The sequence below is a fragment of the Ochotona curzoniae genome, unplaced genomic scaffold, assembly GCF_017591425.1.
Source record: "Ochotona curzoniae isolate NIBS_2020 unplaced genomic scaffold, NIBS_Ocur_1.0 contig_1274, whole genome shotgun sequence".
Lineage (NCBI taxonomy): Eukaryota > Metazoa > Chordata > Mammalia > Lagomorpha > Ochotonidae > Ochotona > Ochotona curzoniae.
The window spans coordinates 19,573,371-19,596,305 of NW_024465023.1; the positions used below are offsets into that span (position 1 = coordinate 19,573,371).

Below are 22,935 nucleotides of genomic sequence, written 5' to 3' on the forward strand. Positions count from 1 at the left end.
CATTAGAAATTGTGCAGTATGAATTGATAACAAAAATGTACCAGCCACACTATCATTATGGCCGGAGTTTGAAAAATGAAAGCTGTTTATCCTCTCCTAAGAGCCAAGTCTGCAAAGTTTCCCTTATGAAACTTACCACCAACAAAATGAGCTGAAAACAATGTCACCTGTACCCTGCTAGCTCTGTGTCCTACATCAGTGCAAAGAAAATAGCTCAAGGCACCTGCTCTATTTGGTCTACATTCTTGCTTGAATGTATTCCTCTCATAAGGATATTATTTATTTAGAACTTTTCTGTTACTTAAGTTGAATATACATGCACACACAAATATAATTTTAATTATGGCCCTAACCAGTGATTTTTGCGTATTAAAATATTTTATTAACATGAACACCATACCAGGGAATATTTACCTTTTTTGGTTGCGAATATTTTCTTTTACTATTGAGTGAAATGTTACTGATGGCTTACCGGACCCCGTGGAACTTTCACCATAAAGTAAGCCAGTGGCATTTTCTTAAGGCTTAAACAGTAAATCACTTGACTGTGTCTCTGATTCCAAAAAGTCATAGTTGGTTCCCAGCATAAAAATTAATTATTTCAATGTCTCAAAATATTCTTATATTTTTACATGTTCTATGAATACAAAATGAAGTATAAGAATCTGGAAAGTTCAGTATAGAACACACAATTAAGTGTGAATGCAAGCATCAGCAATGAAGAGAGTAACGGAAATAGATTATCTATGTAGTCTTAATTAATCATGCAGTCGTTCAACCTCTACAAAATATTTTGTCGTAGTGCCTATTTTTTTAGAGCCTCTGGTAAGCAGACATAAAACAGACACAATTTTTTCTTCTAATTGCAGAACGTATTTACCAACTAGCAAATTTATGTCTATGATGGTAATAAAAGAAGTAGTGATTATTCAGATTTGCCACTGAACAAGTGAAAGCAGTGGGAATGTAAACTGTTATTTATGCCTGTATACACATACAACTTCATATATACAAATGACATGTCATCCCAGGGAAGGAACTGTAAAGGCACATCATGACACTAAGCGGCAGTGGTGTGGTGGTAAAAATCGCTGCCTTGAAAAGTTATATTGTCTTATGGTACTTTGTTATGGAAACTACTTTTGTGAAACTTCATAGTTGTTCTTTATGCACATATGTATGACATTGTGTAATCTTTAAATCACTATTTATTTTTAAACTATTGTCAGCACCATTAAAGTATAATTTGATTATCTAATTAAACTGTTTAGATTGCTTTTATTCCTTTTGTGTGAAATAACATATTGTAGTCATGCTTGCAAAGTTAGATGTCTTACTCTACTAATATATAAGCTGCATGACCATATCTGTGTGTTGGCCACCACTGATTATTCACTAACTCAAATGCTCTCTGGTATATGATTGGCACTCAATTAAATACCTGTGAACAAGAAAGTTAGTTGATCAAAACTCCTAGCTAGATTGTATAAGTACAACATATAAAGCAGAGACCAGTTAACATTTAGATGGTGATTTTGTGACCTTGGATAGAAGAAACAAATATGTCCATAGTGCACTCTCTGGAAAGTACTGGTAAATTATTGTTCAGAATTGAAAATAGAAACTTTAAAAGGAAATGTATGAGCTAGATATTTATCACACCTTCACTAAGACTGTAAATATGAAATAGCAACCAAAACGGTATCTATTCTCTTAGTTGTTGTTAACTATGGGAGTTAATTTAACACTATTGCTAATTATTTTGCTTTGTTCTGTATTTAGAACTTGTATAAAAGTCTGAGTGAGGTGAAGTCTGAAGTGGAAATGGTGATAAAGACTGGGCGTCAGATTGTACAGAAGAAGCAGACGGAAAACCCCAAAGAGCTGGATGAAAGAGTCACAGCTTTAAAATTGCACTACAACGAGCTGGGAGCAAAGGTGCGTGCTTGATGAGGCCACAAACACTGCTTTCCACTTTCCTTATAAATTGTGACAGGCACTAAATATGTATGATTAGAGTCTAGCAAATTGTATTGTTGAGATACATAGATATGATGGATAGACACATACCTCCCATTATCTGTGTTAGGTTGTAAGCACTACTTGAGTGATGAGGCTATGCACTTTACTATAGAAAGAAAAATCTGTAAAGCTCAGGGAGGTTTAGCTAGTACACTGGGTAATTTACTAAAATTATTCCTTTGTTGTAATCATTTTTTCATGATAACAAGTTACTTATAATGTCTTGAAGACTGGGAAATATTGAAAATGATGTACATGTTTATATGAGGGTCTGTTGGAACTGATGCAGTCTATATGGACCTTGATAGGTCTGATGGAACTGGCTCATCCACAAGTATTATTTCCTAATTTTAAAAAGGGTTATATCCTCTTCCACCTTTAGCTGGTAACAATATGGGTAGCCACTTGAGTTGTGTGGTTCTGTGATCACATTTGTTATTGTTGCTTTGATTAGAGTTCCGTGAGTAACTTCAATTTACTGTTACAGAGTTTTACTTTTCTCCATTTTCTTTTTTCATAAGTGTATAATATATAGAATTATATATATATATGAGAAATATATAGGGTCATTGCCTTTCTTGAACTCAAATATTCTATATTTAGAGTTCTGAAGGTTTTAAATTAGGACTCTAAGCTGCTTCTACACTCCTGAATTGTTTCCATTGCTGAGCAGAAGCATTTTAGTTCAATGCATTCCCATTTGTCTATGTTTTGCTTTTGTTACTTGTGCAGTTTTAGTCGTAACCAAAAACGTATAAATAAATGTTTGCCAAAGCCTGTGTAAAGTAGCTTCTCTCCTGTACTTTCTTATGTAGTAGCCATTTTACGGAATGTGACGCTCTAACTTTGTTCTTCCGCTTGGGAAGTCATTTTCCCATGCCCCCAGTTCTGCCCAGCCACTCATTGTTTCCTTTGTTGTGCAGAACACTTTTGCTTGCATAAAATTTAGTTTTGTCAAATTTGTATTTCACTTCCTATTATTGGGTAGGTCTTAATTAAAAAGCTTTGCCCATTCAAATGTCCTGAAATATTACCCTTATATTTTCTTCAGTCATTTCAAAAGCTCAACTGTTCTTTAATAATGTTTGAGTCTATTTCTGGACTAGGTGAGAGGTAGAGTTCTGGTTACATTCATTTCCATGTAGCCTTCCATTTTCTCCAGAATAATTTGTTTGAGACTGTCCATTTCTTAATGTGTTTTCTTAGGACTGTTGTAAAATATCCTGTGACTATTGTTTGGGTTTAATTTTACGGTCTCAGTTCTACTCTATATTAGTCTAGGTGTCCATTTTTATTTCAATCCAATGCTCGATTGATTAATGGGTTTCATATGAATGGTAGAATTTTTTTCTGTTCCTGTAAAACATTTTCTTAGAATTCTGATGGTAAATTGCATTGACATTTTAAATTGCTTTGGGAAGTATGAAAATTATAATAATATTTTGTAATCTCTGAACATAGGATCTTTTTGCATTTGTGTATTCTTCAATTTACTTTTATCAACTTTTTACAAGGTTCAGTATACATTTCTCTCACTTCACTGGTTAAATTTGTGCCTAATATATTTAGGCTATATTATATAACATTGTTTCATTGATTCTTTTTCTCAAGTATTTCCTCATATAATGCGACATTTTTGTGTTGTAATGTTATGTCTTATAGATTTAATGAATTCATGTTATTTCTAACTAATTTTTGGTAGTATTTTAGGATTTCCAACATATGATCATGTCATCTTCAAAGATAATGTAATTTCAATTATGCCATCATAAAAAGTCATAAAACCTGGAAATACTGTCACCAAGGACTGACCTGAGATTTTCTCTGCTTGCCATTATTTTATGTTCTCCTATGAGCTGTATAAGAAATTTTAAAACCCAATCTTAGTGCTTTAATAATTATGTATTTTAGTAGTTATAACACTTTATTATTAAGTAATTGAAATAATTAGTGCACGTTAGTATTTATATAATGGGCTTATTTAAGCTCACATAAATAAAGGGATTTATTTATTATTGGCATTTAGGGCCATTTTGCAATAAAATAAAGCTCATTTTAAGTGCATTAAGTGATTGAAAGTTAAAGAGACAGAGACGAAGGGAGAGGACTGGTTCAGTCTCCAGACAGCCACAAGTGCGGGGTTGAATCAGGCAGAAACAAGGAAGTAGAAGCCTCATCCAGATCTGTGTGGATTCAGGTCAGCCAACTTGGGGTTCAATCTGTTTTCCATAGACTATTAGCAAGAAGTTGGATTGGAAGTAACACAGCTCAGACGGCAACCAGGGTCCCTCTGTGTGTTGTTGGCACTGTAGGTAGCTTTACCTGTAATGCCGCAGTGCCTGCCCATAACTGAGCATGCACAGTTAGTGTAAGCATAAAGTGTAAATGGGAAAGTTAGTTATGAGCAAACTTTTCACCAGTGGACCTATTGACAAACAACAACAATTTTAAAAAAACATGCAAAATAAATTTCTGCCTGTTGAATTTCACTCTGAGTGAAAGTGCTGAATTTCCTTGACATTTTTTTTTTCCAACTCGAGTTTCCACCTTTATTGACACTAACAACACTGAAAAATTATCTCTTTATTCAGACACAAATAAACGTGTACATATTTGAGAAGTACCCATAGACAAACTTATAATATTTTATCATGACAATAAATTATTTTTAGGTATAAATAATTTATGTAAAAATTTCAGTTAATAAAAATGAAATGTTGTTTAGAAAACTAAGTAATTTTATTGAAAAATATGAAGCCTAGGATCCTTGATATATCAATACCTATTATTCCACATTTCTTCTATGTTTTGATTTTATACAAACATACAGCAATGACAGTATTAGTATCGTCCTCCAAAATTACATTTTTAAGTGTTCATGAAGTGACTGCTGAAACTGTAGATGGCACTCTTAAATGTATCTTTTCTTCTCAGCAAGAAGAATTATGATAATAAATGTAAAACTCAATTTTCCTTAAGATGGCAGTGTCTCCTTTTTTTTTAAAAAAAAAAGCTGCTTAGCAGGATATAAACAAAATACAAATCAATAATACATTAGCTTTGGAAAGACAAGATTTCTTTGAAATATTGAATCTGGATTCCTTTTCAAGTACTAGTGCATTGAAAAAATAACTATGTATGAGAACTCACCATAAACTGCAGTTTTCTTCTCACATACACAAGTAGAATCTTTGCAGTTGAAAGGGCAGATGTTATACTTTTCTTAGGGGAGATATAGAGGAAAAAATGTTTAAGAAAGAAATGCATTTGCACCTTCAGCAACTAAATATTTTAAACATATATCTCTGGCTAAGGAGATGATGAGTTTTGCTGAATATTTAGAATACATAATAACCCATGGTTTTTATTTTTGTCGTAGAATTTTGAATTCTTTGTGCATACATTCTCTGTATGTGTGTGAGTGTGTGTGCGCACACGCCTGTGACAACTGGACTCTCATTTTGATTGTAAATCTGTATCATTGTTGCCTATTTTAACCATGCATCATGTTCAAACATGCACTTGGGTTTTTCCTCTATTATTTGCTTACTCTTGAAATCCATTTTAACTCTGATTTCCAAAGTTTTTTGCAATGAAAGACATTTTTTCTTCCTGGATTTCTTTACCTGAAAAATAGTGAATATAAAAAAATACTCCTGTTACATACCTTCAGCGATGCTTTCCATCGGATCATCTCTAAGGAAAACTAATATCAGTAAGGGAAGAGATTGTGGTGTCATACTGTGTTAGTGTCTGTCAAATCACTGAGAGTACCCTCTTGATAGCTCTGTGTGTTTAGCAAAATGGTTAAGTTTTTAGTCTATATGCATAGAGGAAAATGAGGTGTCCTTCCCCAAGTTCATTGGCAAGTTTAGGGGTTACTGGCTAGGACAGAACCTGTCATTCTTGAGCTTCAACATGTTGCCTCTGCAGATTCACATGTTTACATTTAATGCTCCACCTTCATAAGCAAAAAAGTTTATTTTTCCCTGAAGTTAGAAAATTAATAAATTTTAAGAATACACATTTTGTATCTAATTTCAGCAATTTTTAAAATTCTGACATAGAATTTTTGGCTTTCAGGTTCTCATTCCTTTCTTACACAATATACAAATAATTTAGTGCAGCAATCTTTGTTTAAGTGTGAAGAATACAGAGGAGTGATTTTAAGGGATGTGAGGCACTAAATCTTGCCTTTGTGCAACTGAAAATCCACAGGTTTTGCTAATGGTTTGACTGGTACTTGGAAAATATTGTTAACCTTGTATTAAACCATTAAACCCACAACCTTAATAGATGCAGGCATATTTCAAAATGGGATGGAGAATTATGTTCATTCCCTAGATGAGACTGTGAAAGAATTGGCTTATGAGAGTTTTGGTTTTCAACACTGAGGATAGGAGCACTAATCCAGCCAAAATTTTCTCCATTAATAAGAGCAAAAATTGTGTTTTGTATTCGTTTTCCTAATGCATGGTGAGATTGTGTTTATGTGGAGAGTATCATGTTCTTTGCATAGTTTTTATGCAAAAGTAGAAATTTGTAGATAAGAGGAGAAATTGATTATTTTAAATATTGTTGCCACTTCAAACACATTTTTTCCTTTTATTCCACACTAGCAAGAATAAATCTCATGTTTTAAAAACTTACTTATTTATTTTTGAAACTCACAAATTCAGAGAGGGAGAGACAGAATGATCTTCCATTTACTTGTTCAATCCCCAGATGGCTGCAAGTGCCTGGGCTGGTCCAGGCAGAAACTAACAGCTCCATACTGGTCTCCAATGTAGGGGAGAAACCCAAACACTTGGGTCATTTTCTGCTGCTTTTTGTGGGCTTTGGCAGGAAACTCGATTGGAAGTGTATCAGCTGGGACACAAACCAGGAATCAAACTGGATGCAGGTGTCATATGACAGCTCTACATAGTATGCTATAACAAAACTGACCCTCAAGCATCTGGCTTATGTAGAAGATTATAAGCTCTTCTTGAGCCTTCCTTTGTAAATAACTGTCAGTTTTCAACAAGTAGTAGTTGTTGTTTTCATTTTACTTATGCTATTCTCTTCATTACAAAACTTGGGCATGAATTATGTTTTATTTTCTATTAAAGACAGATTATTACAACTTTCATTTCTACAACGAGAGTCAATACAAGACACTGTCTTTTTGGACAAAGGATCTGATCTGGATTGAGGCTTTTTAGTTTTCTTTTATATTTAGAAAAAATAAAACCTGTTACAGTGACCACACATTAAACAGGTTCTGTCCTCAATGAAATTCTTGGTGTTAATAAAATGTTGGTAACTGTGGGCAAAATGCTGTATATTCCTCTAGAATAGATTCATGTTGAATTCATAGCTGAAATTTAATCTCCATTGATGAGCAACTCCTAATTTCTGTGTCCTACAACCATTAGTAGCTATCATTTTACAATCTGGTTATGTTTTTTGACAATTTTAGATAGCGTCATGCAGTGTTTGTCCACTTTGACTAGCTTTTTTAATGCACTATAATGTTCCCAAGGTTAATCCCTGTTGTCTTTTTCAAGACTGTATATAATTCCAGTTAATGTGGAAACCACATTCTTACGTTTCATTCATTGTTAATGAATGTTTATGCTGTTTTTTCATGTGTTGGGCATTGCTACTAATGCTGCAAGGAACTTGGCAGTTCTATATATCTTAGAGATTATGACTTCAAATCTTTTGGCTAACCATAAGTGAAATTACTGAATGAAGCAGTAGTTTTATTTTTATTTTTTTTATTAACTTCTATACTGGTTTTCATAATGGTTAAACCATTTTGCATTCTCACTAATACTTTAAGCAGATTCCTTTATTTCCCTGATGATCATTTGTATTTTTGTGCCTGTATGTATATATGTGTATGTACATATATATAATGTATATGCATGAGTGTATATGTGTGTGCGATTATGCATTTGTATATATGTGTAATATATACATATTTGCCATCCAGTCAGGTTTGAATTAATGTCTCTCATTTTTTAAAAATTTTTGTTGTCTTCATGATTAATGGTATTGAATAACCTTTTATATGCAGAATTATATTTTGCTGACCTGTTGTATTTATTAATGGAATAAATTTGTATTTCTCTGTTCAGACCAGTTTTAAAATCAGGTTGCTATACCTTCTATTGCATTGTCGAGCTTCTTTATATATTTTAGAATTAAACTCTTTATATTACACTTTCTCCCATTCTGCTGGTCTGTTTCAGTCTTGCTTCCTTTTCTTTGCAGAACTTTGAGATTTATTTTTTTTTATGAAACCAGTCTCACTGGTCAATTTTAGCTTTACTTGCTAATGATATTGTTAAAGTAAGATTTTAAAATGTGTGAATGTGCTTATTTTTGAACCACAGAAATAGAAAATATTTAATTAGGTAGTTGTAAATAAACCTGAATGGTAAAATAAATCAACTTTAATGTTATGATTCTTTTCAGGTAACAGAAAGAAAGCAACAGTTGGAGAAATGCTTAAAATTATCCCGTAAGATGCGAAAGGAAATGAATGCTTTAACGGAGTGGCTGGCAGCTACAGATACGGAATTGACAAAGAGATCAGCAGTTGAAGGAATGCCTAGTAATTTGGATGCCGAAATTGCCTGGGGAAAGGTAAAACACGTATTATCAAAAATCATTTTAGCATGTGTAAAAATATGGAGCAATGATTCTGTAAAAAATGCTACATTTTAACAATGATAAAATTATGTATTTTTTTACATTATCTTTTCATAAATGGTAACCTATAGACTAACGGTATATTTGAGAACTACAAAAATAAGCAAACAGACCAAAGGGAAGAAAAAAAAACAGCTAACAAAACCTCTTGCAAATTTCTCTAAAGCATATTTAGAATTCGCTAAGATATAGGTAAGTCCTTTAAATGGTGATATATCCTAGTTTGATCTTTACATATTTTGTACATGTATTGAAACTATAACATTACGTCCTACAAATCTGTAGAATTATTTTATGTTTCAATTAAACATGAAAGAAAAATCTATAATTTTGCATATACCATTCATTATAAAGTCAGCTCAGGGATGAGACCATTTTATTTTGCTGCTTACGACCTGATTGCCTGTATACAGCCCCTCCACAACCTTCCAAAAGCAAAGAAAGGTCAAGGACACAGAGACTGCTCCAATTGGGCTTGAGAGGACTTGTAAGATTAGCAGATTGTCAGGCTGGCAATCAAAAAGAATCTCAAGAGTTGTATATAGATGCTATCATTTCCATCACCAAAGGGACCAGGAACTCATTGCATCCTCAGCTAATAAATTCCTGCCATTCTCTGTCAGTCAAGCATTTATTTCTGTCCAGAATTTAGTGTCAAGCCACAATTGATTCATTACTTGATAGGTTGAAAATATGTGGATAGAAAAGGGCAATATTAATAGCATACTTTCACCTCAAATTTGCAGACTATGGGCTATAAAAAATAAAATCTTAATATTCACATTCCCTTGATTTATTGCATTAATTAGCACTCATTTATATCAACATTTTAGCAGATATTTGCTTTATTTTTAATTCGCTCAGGTCATGCAAATATCTAAATTTGGAAAACAGTAAGTGTGGTTTCCAAAAGCAACACAACATGATAAAAACTGAAAATGTCTCTTTTTCTTGAGCTAAAATTTTATTATATAAAGTGCTTTTATAAATAGTAGTAAATGACATAAAAACATTAGATAAATCCAGGGAGCAAAAGAGATATTTCAGGATGAGGATTACCTTGGCCTTGTCTTATCCTGTGGTTCAAACGTATCTTTTTTTCTAGGTGATTGCTAAGATTAGACCAACAATAGTTACATGCTCAGCTTCTTTTTGGGCTAGTGTGAGCAGACTGAAACACAGTGACTCTAATAAGACTGGGGTTTGTCTCTATCTCTTGTATGATTGGCATTTTACAATACGTGACATTGATTTGTTCCATGATATTAGTACACCTTGGATATATTTCATTCCAGTGCTTTGTGTATTTATATTTCTTGAGTGAAAATGTCTTGTGAGTGTCACACCTTAATTCTGGCCCAGTAGAATTAACAAAGAAAAGGAAAAAACAGTTCTCTCTTATGCGTATATTATGGAATTCCCATGCAGTACATTTACTCCTGATCTCTTTAATGGAACTAGTCATACAGTCATAGCTAAACTCCTAGCAGGGTTGCAAACTGTGGTTTCTGTTTGGGTGATCATGTATCCTGCTGAGACAGTATGGGTGTAAAAGGAATAAGGAAAGAATGAATTCTGGAAATCAGTAGACATTCTTGGTCAGATGGTTGTTAGCGTTGGTTTATACATCATTAGGAAAAGGTGAAAAAGGCCTATGTAGACTCTGTGTCTCGTGTTTGTATGACATGCATGGTGTACTGCTAGTTCTTAGCCCAAAACCTATAAACTATAACAAAAAAACTAAAATATGTCATCATGCTAAGTTCTTTCCTAAGTTTGTTGAAATGCTGTTACAGATATCCATACACCACCTCTCCAGATACAATCACATTGTGACACTACCATGTGCATTTTTTTCCGGAAGACAAGTCAGTATTCACCAATGCAATAGCTTTATAAATACATTGAGGAATGCTATCATAATGGTACATCTTGGAATAGAGCTAGATACAAAGGAATTTGGAAAACAGTTTATTAATATTTAGGGGAAAGTTACAAAAATATGTCACAAATGAATTTTGTATGCCAGAATCCTTATGAAGTCCCTGAGAGTAATGTGCTTTTTCAACAATTTCAGCATAATATTAGAATGCATATGAAAATGAAATCTGTAAATTGTCTTAAATATTCATGTCAAATAGAAGATACGCGTGATCTAATGACAGTTACTGAGTCTGTCTGAACATTTTCTTTCTTTCATTCATCCATGATAATGCGAAGTCCAAAAGGAAAAGAAGTTTAGAAAACTTGCAATTCTTTTATTTCTGGATTTTTAAAACACTGAATGCTGAACTATATACTTAAAAATGCTTCAGAGGTCAAGTACAAAATATGCACAGTTACATGTGCATCGCCTTCTTATTCACAAATTCATTTGACAGTTTTCAAGTTTCTTTTGAGACATGAGCAAAATAAGAATATGTGATTTACAGAGATAAAGCAGCCAAACTTAGGACGATTGTTGTAGTACTTTAATAGAAAAAAAAGCAAGTGCTTGGAGGAACTCTGTGACCCTGGAGTGCAACAGTGTTACTTAGGCTTTTCTTGGTAGAGGAGAACTTGACTCAACCAGTAAGTCTCATTTGATTTTACAGAGTATAAATGCCAGACATTTTTAAAAATTGAATTGTGAGACAATTTCAGTGAAGCGTGTTAAAAATATTTTCTAGGCATTCCAAGTACTTTTAACTAAAGTACTTTTAAATAACTAGATCTGATTTAGTTACTTCTTTGTTTTAAAATGTTTATAGTTGACAATTTTTAATATTTTTCAAAATTCACCTCATTATGCAAACATACTGTTTTCTTGAGTTTATGATAGTAATATCTCAAGGTCAAATTTCTATAATTTAAAAATATTTATATGAGAAAATATGTTAGCATTTGGGTAAAAATATTCATATAAATAAAAATTTTAGCTGCCTCTAAAATGATTCTTGATCTTTAGTTCACTCAAAGTTTAATATATATATATATATGTATCAGTTGCAATTAAATATTTTCTTGGCTTATTTCACAGCATATATGTTGAATTTATCACATGATAGTATATAGGTTTTATATAGACCTATGTGTTAATTTACTACTTAACATACTCTAGCAAAATTCGCTAGGGTGTTTTAAAGGGATATATATGGCACAACTGTGCAAGCATAAACAAATTAGAAAATTAGGCAGAGGGACAGTTGTGGTTGAGAAATAGTAAAAGCTGTATCAGAAAAAATGTCACAATATCCCAAGGATCGTGGAATGAGTAGCTAAAAATAAAGTCAGGGCCAGAATTGTACCTATTTGGTAAAGCTGCCACCTGTAATGCCAGCATCCTGCATGATAGCTGCTCCATTTCTGATGCCCCCTCTATGCTAATGGTCTAGGAAAGACAATGGAAGATGACCCAAGTATTGAGTCTCCTGTCACCCAGTAGAAGACCTTAAAGAAACTCCTGGATTTGACAGTTTTGCAGTAGGGGGAGGGGAAGCAGTGAATGGAAGTTCTATTTCTCCCTGTCTGAAGCTCTGACTTGAAATAAATAAGATAAATAAAGTCACAGATATGATACTTGACTTTCTAGCAGAACAATCAGGTAAATAAACATATTTATGAGACATTTAACGAATTAACAAAACAGTCTATAAAATATGTTTTAAATTATTACTAGTCGAATGGGGTTTCCTAGAAATTAGATCCACATAAACAAGAACAAAAACTGGAGGGATCAGGAAAGAGATGATGTTCTTCATCTGATGAGCAGTCTCGACATGGCTATAATTTCCTGCCCCGGTACTTTTTAAGCATAATTAAGCACTAAAATTTTTTAAGTTTTCCTCTTTAAGTACAGGAAAAAAAATATTTTGTTCTGTGTTCTTCCTCTTCAGAAATCCAGATTGTTCCCAACTGATAACACATTTGTCTATTTTGCCTTATGTCTAAGTAGGAAGTGCAGCATTATATTTCTGTCTTAATGTTAAAAGACTTTGGTTGCCAGAGTATTTTTACCAACATACAATTTTGCATGTGAACTGTGACAGAGAAATTGGCTATTGAAGCCTTTTTGCAGGAAGCACAAATAAAGGAAGAAAAGACCTTGAAGAATTCCAAAGTACATTGAATTCTCTAGGAAGCTACATCCATCCCTCAGTGAATAAATTTATTTGAAAATTGTTGGGCTGTAATTTCAGCAATAAAATACATTGAAAATGAAGTTCATTGATATTCGCTTGGTTGATGATGGTATTCAAAAAGTGAAGGAAAATATTTTTTGGAAAGCTTGAAGTATCCATATAGCAGTCAATAATGATAATGCAGATTCTAAATGTATTCATTTCATATAGCATCAATGTGAAAAAACTAGACTTTTTCAAGATCAAAAGCAGTAAGGGATCTGGCAGTAATAGTATTTTTAATAAAGAAAAGGAATCATTTTTCATGCAATACACATGTTACTAGTTTGTAGTGATACCGATTTCACTACATATGCATGAAACATGCCATACTATTCAATATCAGTTGTATTTTTTCTCAACTTGCCTTGAACTGGGGGTTAGTTCAATTGTCCTCTTACAAAGCTTTGCCCTTAGAAAGATCAAGGGAATGTTGCTTGTAAACCATGAAAGGTAGCTGATAAAATCCAAGCTCATTAACATATATAGTTAAATTGAAAGCACTTTGAATGATGCAGAGTAATTTGATGTGCACAGAGATTAAATTATGTCATAAAATAACTTATGCGCTATTAATCCACGTAATATATTAAAATGAGTGTGGTATATGAGCTGTTTCTGCTTGTAGGAGTGGGGATTAACATATACATAGGAATTAAATGCAATATTTTACTCCAAAAAATGGCATTTGAATACCGAAGTAATTATACTCCATCTATTTTCCATGTGTCTAATGTAATACATAGGAACATATGAATATGCAACTTACAAAAAGAGTCAAATTATTGTAACTTTTACTTTTGAAGCCCTTGCCAACCAATTTCTGTCAGATATGTCTTAATACTTAATAAAGATCTTACCTACAGGGGATTCTCGGGGTTTAGCCCTGCCAATAGGCCCTGAGGTCACCGAGAGTGAGGCAGATGGTGACCTTGGGCCACAAGAACCTCTGGAGACAAGCAGGTGAGGCATGTCCAGTTTATTACCTACAGGCTACAGGTATTAAAGGGTAAGGAAGGGGAGGGCAGAAGGGAGCCTTCCAGCAGACCCCACGCCCATCAAAGATGCTGTTATTGGCTGCATGACAGGTCTATCTCCCTAGATCTTCCAGTGATGTCAGAGGTCATGTTCAGGTATACTCCCCTTGACCTAGCCCTGTTGGAGTCCCACTCTGGGTGTAGGCCTGAAAGCTGTGCCTCAGGCCATGGGGAAGGTTAGGCTTAAGCCACACCCTCCAGGCAGCAGGGCAGGGGCCTGGGACCTTTTTAGGTAAACATAAACCAACAGCACACAATTTGATCAGACAACAAGACAGGAATCTTAGATCAATTTCAGTTAGGTAACTGGAGAGTATTGTCTTTTCAGTTTTTACTAAGGGTGTGGCTATTGGCTTTCAGCATCTAATTAACAACATTGTAGTCGAACTGATGGATTCCCATGAACAATTCCCTTGCAAAATTTAAAAATTCCTGGCACAAACTAAGAATTGAGAATTTCCACTTAAACTGAGCCAAAAAGAATAGTCATTTTTGTGATAACAGTATAGATCCTACTGTTATTAAAGGTCTATACAGAGAGACTCATTAGCAGGGTAAATACATCTGAGAGTCATTGGTTGTGACAATAATATCAGAATCTACGGTCTCTGAAATCGTCTTTGTTCCTTGTTGTGAACAAGAAAGCAACATTTTATTCCTTTAGATGTTTCTTGATTTGTTTTTAGGTACTTAGGACTGGGGAAGACTTTTCCTAAGAATTTGTAAATCATTTGGGTCTGAGATTCTCATTATGACTAATATTACTAAGGCAACTGTTGAAATAGTCAACCGACTAGGGACATCCCAATTCTCAAAAACTTCTTAAGGTTCCTATGTTGCAAGAATGCTTTAAGGATTCATTGGCAAAGAGAAAGACAAATTAGTTAAATAGAATAGAATGCAGTTGAACATCCAAAGCTGATGTGCCTAATCTGACGTTTTCATGACACATGCATGAAATCCAAATGTCTATGTCTATAAAGTTTGCTAATATAATTAGAATGATTGGGATATTGTATAGAATACTGTCACAATATAGTTATTTCCATTTGCTTGCTTGTTTTTCATGATTTTGTTCTGTAATGGTGGGGTAGTTATTACAGAGACTGCATGGTCCACAAAGCCTAACCTAGCTATCTTGTTGTCATTCACACAATAAGTGGCCCAGCCCTTGAACTAAAGGAAGGCTAATGTAGAAGCAATGAGAAAAGTTCAGTCCTGAACTTATGCCATGTCTTCTTTGTAGAAAGGTATCGGGTTTGTGATTGCCATGATCCATGAATAAGCCAAGGATATTAAAGGAATTTTTTTTCTTAGACATATATTAATGTATCTTATATTTCCATTCTTTTCGAAATGAAGACACTCATTTAAATCATGGATGCTAGAATCCATAGTCTACCAAAATGTACTAGCTGGTACAAGATCAAATTTTAAGTATTTAAGGGTGTGGAGAGAAGTATAAGCCATTCGGTGGCTAGCTGTGTCACTTGTGTTTTGCTCCTACCTATGTTACAGCAAATGATAGGATTTCATCTGTTTTATAGATAAATAGTGTTCCATTATATATACTAGGATAACTCAATATGTTGTTGGCAAATGGAATTTAAAATGTTTGTGTGCTAAAGTTTGACCTAAAAGTTAAGATAATTGCATCTCATATCAGGGTACCAGAGCTTAATATCTTATTCATCCTGAAATCTCCTGCTTACCATTCACAGAATAAAGTATTCTACATTAGATACATTAGAAATTGAATATAAATTTTGGGGCACATTGTGATGCCACAATTTGTATACAGATTCTGTAGTGTTCGAATCAGGGTGAGGATACGGTTTCCTCAACATTTATGTTTCTTTGTGTGAGGAAAATAATCAATTTGCTTTCATATTTATCTCATCTAACTAATGTAGGGCCCATTGACCAACCTTTCCTTATCAGAGGCTATTAAGAGCAGAGGGAGCAGGGAGGGTAAGGAAAGGTTGATCTCCTGCTTACCATTCACAGATAACTGGAGAGATGGCAGCAATAGCTAAAGTTACTGAGTCCCTGCCATTCAGGCAGGAGCCTGTACAGAGTTCTGGGTTTTGGTCAATCCTAGTCCTAGTTGTTACAGGCATTTGGGGAGCGAACTAGCAGTTGGAAATTCTGTATTTGTCTGTCCGTGTCTTTTTTTTTTTTTCGCTACTCCAATAAATGCATTTTGAAAGTAAAATATTATTTGACAGTCTTTAAATATGTGCATATTTTTTTTCCTGATTTGTATTTGCCACTGGCTCTTTGAAAGACCTTAATATGTATAGCATTTTCTTTATTCATTTGTCAATTGATTCTTATAAGAGAAATGATGAGTATATTTCCAGAGTTAGCTAGAATGGTGACTGGGTTGGTTAATTGAAGGGACAGCTGCAGGGAAGAATATTGATCTTTTCCCACCTCCCATGTTGCAGTTATAGAAAACAAATTGAATAAATTTTTAAAGTTGTCACAATTTTTTAAATGGTAAAGGCAATGTTTTCAAATTAGATTAATAGGAAGAAGACATTGTAGAATAATACAGAAAAAAAGTCAGATAATGGGAATTTAAAATTAATCTCCTCTTATTAAAGGAAATTCCTAAAGCCACATATGCCTTTCACTGTATTTTTAGGTTTAAATAATCTGTTCCTATCAGACTAGTAGAGAGGGATCATTATTAATCTTTCAAAGATTCACTTTTAGTTCCATGTCTGGATAACCCAATTGCTGTGAGGAAGTTGCAAATGTGGCATTCTTTATTCTGTAAATGATCTGAGAATTTTCCCTACCATACCTTATGAATTTCCTTTAATGGGTCTTTGCACGTCAGAAACAAATGTCTGTGGAATAGAAACAATAAAAGGAAAAGTTGAGACAAGCTAGGGGTTGTTAGGAGCCTGAGAAGAGTTCGCAGGTCTGCACTGCACAGGATCCTTGTGTTGTAATGTCAACCTCTATTATCTTGCACTGTTGCATAGACAATCTCTTGACAAGAGTACAGAGACAAGGTCCATTTTGTTTACTGCTGTGTGATGTTTACATAGGGCACACTTACCTGGCATGTGGCATTTACTTATTAAATATCTGCTTGAAATTTAATTGGAAGCAATGACAATTAAAATGTAATCTTAAGAGACAAATGATGATGTGCATTTGCTATGCATGTTTCAAAATGTTGAAAAATGTAAGCAATCATATGATGGAATATTGATTGTTAAATATTATAGACTAGAAAATAGAAATCCAGGGATGACATTGTGACCCAGTGATCAAGGCCTTGCTGGGGATACCTGCATCTCATGTCAGAGTTCTTTAGTTACAGTCTAGCCCCCTGTTTGACCTAGCTTCTTACTGCTGATTACCTTGGGAAGCAGAAAATGATGGTTTAAGTAACTGGGTTTTTGCCAGTCATGTGGAGACCTGGATTCAGCTCCAGCAATTGACCAAGCCAAAGTTAGGCACAAATTACTTCCTGTTTGCTTGTTCTTGTTTTTCCTTTTAAATTAAAAAAAAATACATATATCATTATAAAAATAGAAATCCTGTTATCTAGCAAAAGTACTTCTGGAATTCCATATCCTCACTTAGTTCAAAATTTAAAATAGTTGTTAGAAATCCTACCTTCTAGTCATTTTAAAGTAATCTGACTGGAAATTCACAAAATGACATTTATTATCCAGAATAAAAATAATATCATGGGTAAGTTTAAAGTGTAGAACATTTAACATGGAAATAATTAGGTAAAACATATATGTATTTAACAGTACTAGTCTGTAGTACGTATCCACTGAAGTGATTTTATATTTGCCAAAGCTTTTGTTAAAGTCTTGAAAACACTGATTAGTTGGATATAAACTAATCAATCTGAATACTGTGTTACTGGCCAAATTTGTTTAGCATATGAGATGAACATTAAAGTATAGTGAAGTAAACATTTTAATTAAACAAACATTTATTTCTCTGATTATCATTGATCAGCTTCAGCAACATTTACTCAGTATGATGTTCTGATTTAGCCACTAACATATTTTATTTATTTCTAATTTAGTTACATTCATCAAAAAATTCAAGTCAGTTAAATAATTCAGTTCTACTAAGCAAGTTTGATAGCCACAGCTTAATCTAAGGATTAAAATGGTCAAAAATGATTTCCTGGAAAGCTACTATTTTTTCCTATGATACATCAAATCCATGAGATTTTTATGTAGTTAACATGTATCATTTTTTTGTGAATTCAGCAAGAGTTACCTGAGAGAATCATACGTGCCTAAATTGCCCCAGTATCCACTTATATAATCACTGTTTTTTTGTATTTATTTTGATGACAATTTTTTATGATTTTTAAATGAGAAAAAATATTTTTATCAATTTTCCTTCTGAACATTACCTCTAAAATGTAATGATTATCAGTGAAATAGCCATGATGGTGGATTGTGTCTTTCTGTTCACTGCAGTAGTGCTCGCCATTGACTGCCCCATCGGAGATTTTTGACCTGAGTATAGCCAAGGAATCTAATATTTGGCAAAGTTGAGAAACAGTAGAAAATGCTGCACAAGATCAGTGAATTTCAAACAGTCTTCTTAGATTCCAATTCACTTCAGTGAATTATTTTGTGTATTCTTTTTAAGCAGTTTACACAGTTTAAAAAGATCTCTTTTTCTGGTCCTAGATTATCTAGATAATTGCCTTAAATCACTACCCAACCCCCACCTGCACATACTACCCTGACTATAAAAGCATGAGAACTATTACTTATTTCTAAAGTCTGTTACACTATTATTCCAATGAAAAATTGAATATATTTTTTAAGGAGAGAACAGTAATTTATCTATGAAGTGAAATAATACTAGCAGATCATTAACTTCTTACAATGAATGCATCAAGCAGCTGTTACTTAGAAAATAGAACATCTGTTAAATGCCATTGGAGTTAGTACTCACTGTCATTATAGTTATAGCTATAATTTCAGTTCTGCACATTCTGCTTTCATGAAATCATTCTTTAATAGATGATGCATTATTAATAAAAAGTCAATATACATTACTATAAAATCCACTGTTTAATGTTTTATATTCTTTATTAATTTATCATTGTATTATTCTGTCACATTAGCCTAATAGTCAAATGTACTAAACTTCTGCCAGGATCAAATAATGTAGGTACCTAAAAAAGCAACTAAATATCAAATTGCATCTTATTTAAGGCATGCTAGGTTCGAGGTCCAACACTGTGGGCTGACAGTTTAGATTCCTGTCTGTGATGGCAGTATCCCATAGGTGCCAATTCAAGTCCTGACTGCTACTTTTCCAATCGGGTTCCCTGTTAATGTGCCTGGAAAAGCAGCAGAGGATGGAGCAAGTACTTGGGTCCCCACAATCTGTTGGAGACCCTGAAGAAGCTCTTGGCTCTTACCTTTAGACTGCCCCAATCCTAATCTTTACAGCCATTTGAGTAGGGAACCCAGCGAATGGATTTTTCTCTGTCTTTCCTCTGTAACTGTTTTTCAAATAAATACAGTATAAATCTTAAAACAAACTAGATTGTAGGACACCCCATTGAACTGGCTACAGATACTGCTGATCGAAGAATATCACCATTGCTTTGGAATTAAATATATAGTGCAGGTTTAACTGAAAAAAATAAAGCTTGTGAAAATACGAAATGAGTGGGAGACAGAGTCAAACCGAAGGAGGCTAAATTAAGAGGATGTTTCAGTCATGAGATTGTATGATCAGCAGAGACAAAGCAATGTTCTGTCATGTGTCTACATGGGTGAAGTAAGCCGCAGAATTGACAGCTGTAATTCTTTACATGAGGTACCATTTAAAATCTCTACAATCTGTTTACTGTGTGTTGTATAAGGAATGAATCAATGTGTAGCCTTCCTTTCCATGAATACAAGGTATGCCTTCACTAGAGGCAATTAGTCCATTCCAGGCTTTCATAATAAGTAACTTGATGTAACATTTGCAAATTAATAGCAAATGTTTTATTTAAAATCAGGAAGGCCAGTGTTCAGTGTATATATCATCCTGGAACTATCAAATATTGCAAAGTAAGCATATGGAAAATAATCTGATTCAAATTTGTATTTGACTTAAGTTCTTATGTGAGACATTTTTCCTATGTCATCAAACTCTAGAGGTAATTAGGTATATTTCACGTTAATCACTACTTGAGTCTCCTAAAAATAGACTTATGATCATGTCATAGATCAAAATACTGCAACCTAAAAAATTATTAGAAACTTGTGCATTACTCCCTTTAACTGAATGAAATATCATTGAATAGTAAAACTTTTCTCTTGAAAATATACTGGAGTATTTTTCGCAGATAATTGACATAAAATAGTTGCCTGTGATCCAGGAATTTTGTAAAAGAGTATTTGCTAAAAGGAAAACTTCCTCTAATCTCTTTTGGACTTTGGAAATTTCCATTACCTTTCACTGCATTTTCTGACACATAAAAGAATCCCAAAGATCCAGGTATACAATAAGGGTTTTATTAATGCACAAAATAATGTAACCTTTTATGGAAAAGAGAGAGAGAGAGAGAGAGAGATCTTGTACCATTGGTTTATACACCAAATGCCTGGCATAGCCACTGCTGGGCCAGGACAAAGGCTGTAACAAGAACTTTTATCTAAGTCTACCATATTGGTGGCAAGAACTCAGTGCTTGAGCCATCATCTTCTGCCTCTCAGACACATTAGCTGGGACATGGATTAGAATATCAGTACAGCAGTTGATCACAGGCAGTACAAACAGGGATGTGAGTGTCCCACGAGACACCTTAACCTGCTGTGCAATAGCATCCCGTGTATAGTATAATCTTTATAGGGACACTGTCCAACATATGTTGTGGTTTGAAAATACATTAGGTTTAGACATAGAGGGAGGTATTACCTTTGAGAATAAGTCAACTGGCATTACAAGTCATAGTCTAATATTAAAGAAGTGGACAATATTTATTTAAACTTACTTTAATATCTTTGACAAACCAGGTTAAACTTTCATAGGATAGGGTGTTTCTCTATTACTGTATGCACATCATCTACAATGTAGGTCAGAAACTGTGGTCATAAATTGTAAATGATATACATTGGTGGAGATGAAGAACAGAAGGTGTTGAAATCTAGTCCTTGTCCATTTTCAAGCCAAGTTCGAAAAAGGTTGTTCCTACGCAAAGAAAATTTTTCCCATAATTTCCCAAAAACTCATTGTGTAGAATATCCTATAACCTTATGCCAAGAGCTTCTGAGGTCTAGTAGAAGCTTAGTAAGTATTTGTACCTGCTTGCAATATGAGTACTTTTGATAAATTTCTAAGCTCAACCATGTGTAGCAAATGACACCAATATTACAGCTATCCCTCTGCTGAGAAGGTAATTTAATTTGACATTAAACGCCTTGTTTCTAATATATGTATATTAGAAAAGGAAAACTTTCAAAATTGAGAATTGAAGAAACAGTGATTCTTATACAAAGTTCTTTTCCTGAAGTCTTTTTAAAACCATGTGTATTCTCCCTATGTGTTTGTCATCAAAAGCAAGAGCAAAAACAAATTATAAATTGAAATGAGAATGTGCCATTGTAAGAATTAGAAGAAAAGAGAGATGGAAGGAATGTTGCTGGGGAGTAGGGACAGGGGTATGACAGAGCGGAAAGGATCACTATGCTGTTAAATCTGTAATGCAAAATACATGAATAATTCTACTTTACATAAATATACAGAATAAAAACGTAAATCTTAAGAAATGATAGGTCTCTTGTATGAGATTTTAACATGGGTTATATGGATAGAATTGTAGTCTGTGAACTTGTGTTGGAAAGATAGGACTTTATTTTTTCACATATAACTGAAACCAAGCTTTATTGTTTGTTACTACAAATATGAAAAACAAACTCCAATATCAGCAGCAAATCTGACATGGTCAGCAACAGAAATTACACATATTTTTATATCACATTCCAGTCTTTGGAATATACACAGCACGCAAATTGTCAGGTATTTTCATAACTACTGTGAAATTATCCTGTTTAATTACCTGTTAATAATTAAGACCTTGTAGTTAATGCAATGGGAAACAAAACATGTATTACTGTATTGAAAGTTTTAACAAGTATGTGTAATATAGTTTTACTTTGTTGGTTTTATTTAAAACCATATGTATTTTATTTTCATCTGATTGTTTCATCAGATGCCAAAGCAATCCATGATACCAGAAACAAGATTTTCTGTATTAGATTTACAGTGATCCCACACCTACTGAGTTTTTAAAAAGCAAGAGTGTCTACCTTGAATTGTTATATATGCAGATTAAGTAAAAATAAATATATTCAGTTAGACCTTATATGTTTACCAACAAAGTTTATATAATGTTTGATAAATAATAAATTAACCACATTTATATGCACAGAAATGAAACTGCAATTTATGTTGTTTGATTTTTATGGTTCACAAACATATGGTTATAGATTTAAGCCTTTGTAAAAATCTTGTATGCATGACCATATACTCAGCCCTTTCATGAGCTTTGTATTTCAGTGCTATTCTTTTCACAGGCTATTCAGAAAGAAGTAGAAAAACAGAAGGTTCACTTGAAGAGTGTCACAGAACTAGGAGAAGCTTTGAAAGCGGTTCTGGGCAAGAAGGAGACCTTGGTGGAAGATAAACTCAGTCTTCTGAATAGTAACTGGGTAGCTGTCACTTCTCGAGCAGAAGAGTGGCTCAATCTTCTGATGGTAAGAGAAGAGGTGGAAGCCATTCTGTTCCTCTCTATGTTGAGAAAGAATACCTAAGCATACGTAAGCATTCAGTGAAATCATATTTGAAAACAGTTCATCTACACTTAGCCTCTACTCCTAAGTCGTTGTCCACCACTATGTTTTAATGTATTTTTTCCTCCAGATCTGTGCTGTTATTTTATGTGAGCCTTTTAGTTGCCAGAGATATAAATAATGATACTCAAGTATATTATTGTCTTTTGGTAAAAC

General features: G+C 33.6%; 1 protein-coding gene across 1 annotated transcript in view; it reads left to right on the plus strand.

Moving 5' to 3' along the window:
• The window catches only part of DMD (dystrophin), a 1,921,612-nt gene that overhangs the window by 798,088 nt on the left and 1,100,589 nt on the right, over positions 1-22,935 (plus strand). Inside the window, exons 33-35 of the mRNA XM_041000021.1 lie at positions 1,783-1,938; positions 8,488-8,658; positions 22,504-22,683. Of these exons, the coding sequence (XP_040855955.1) occupies positions 1,783-1,938; positions 8,488-8,658; positions 22,504-22,683 (507 nt within the window). The remainder of the gene's footprint in view (positions 1-1,782; positions 1,939-8,487; positions 8,659-22,503; positions 22,684-22,935) is intronic.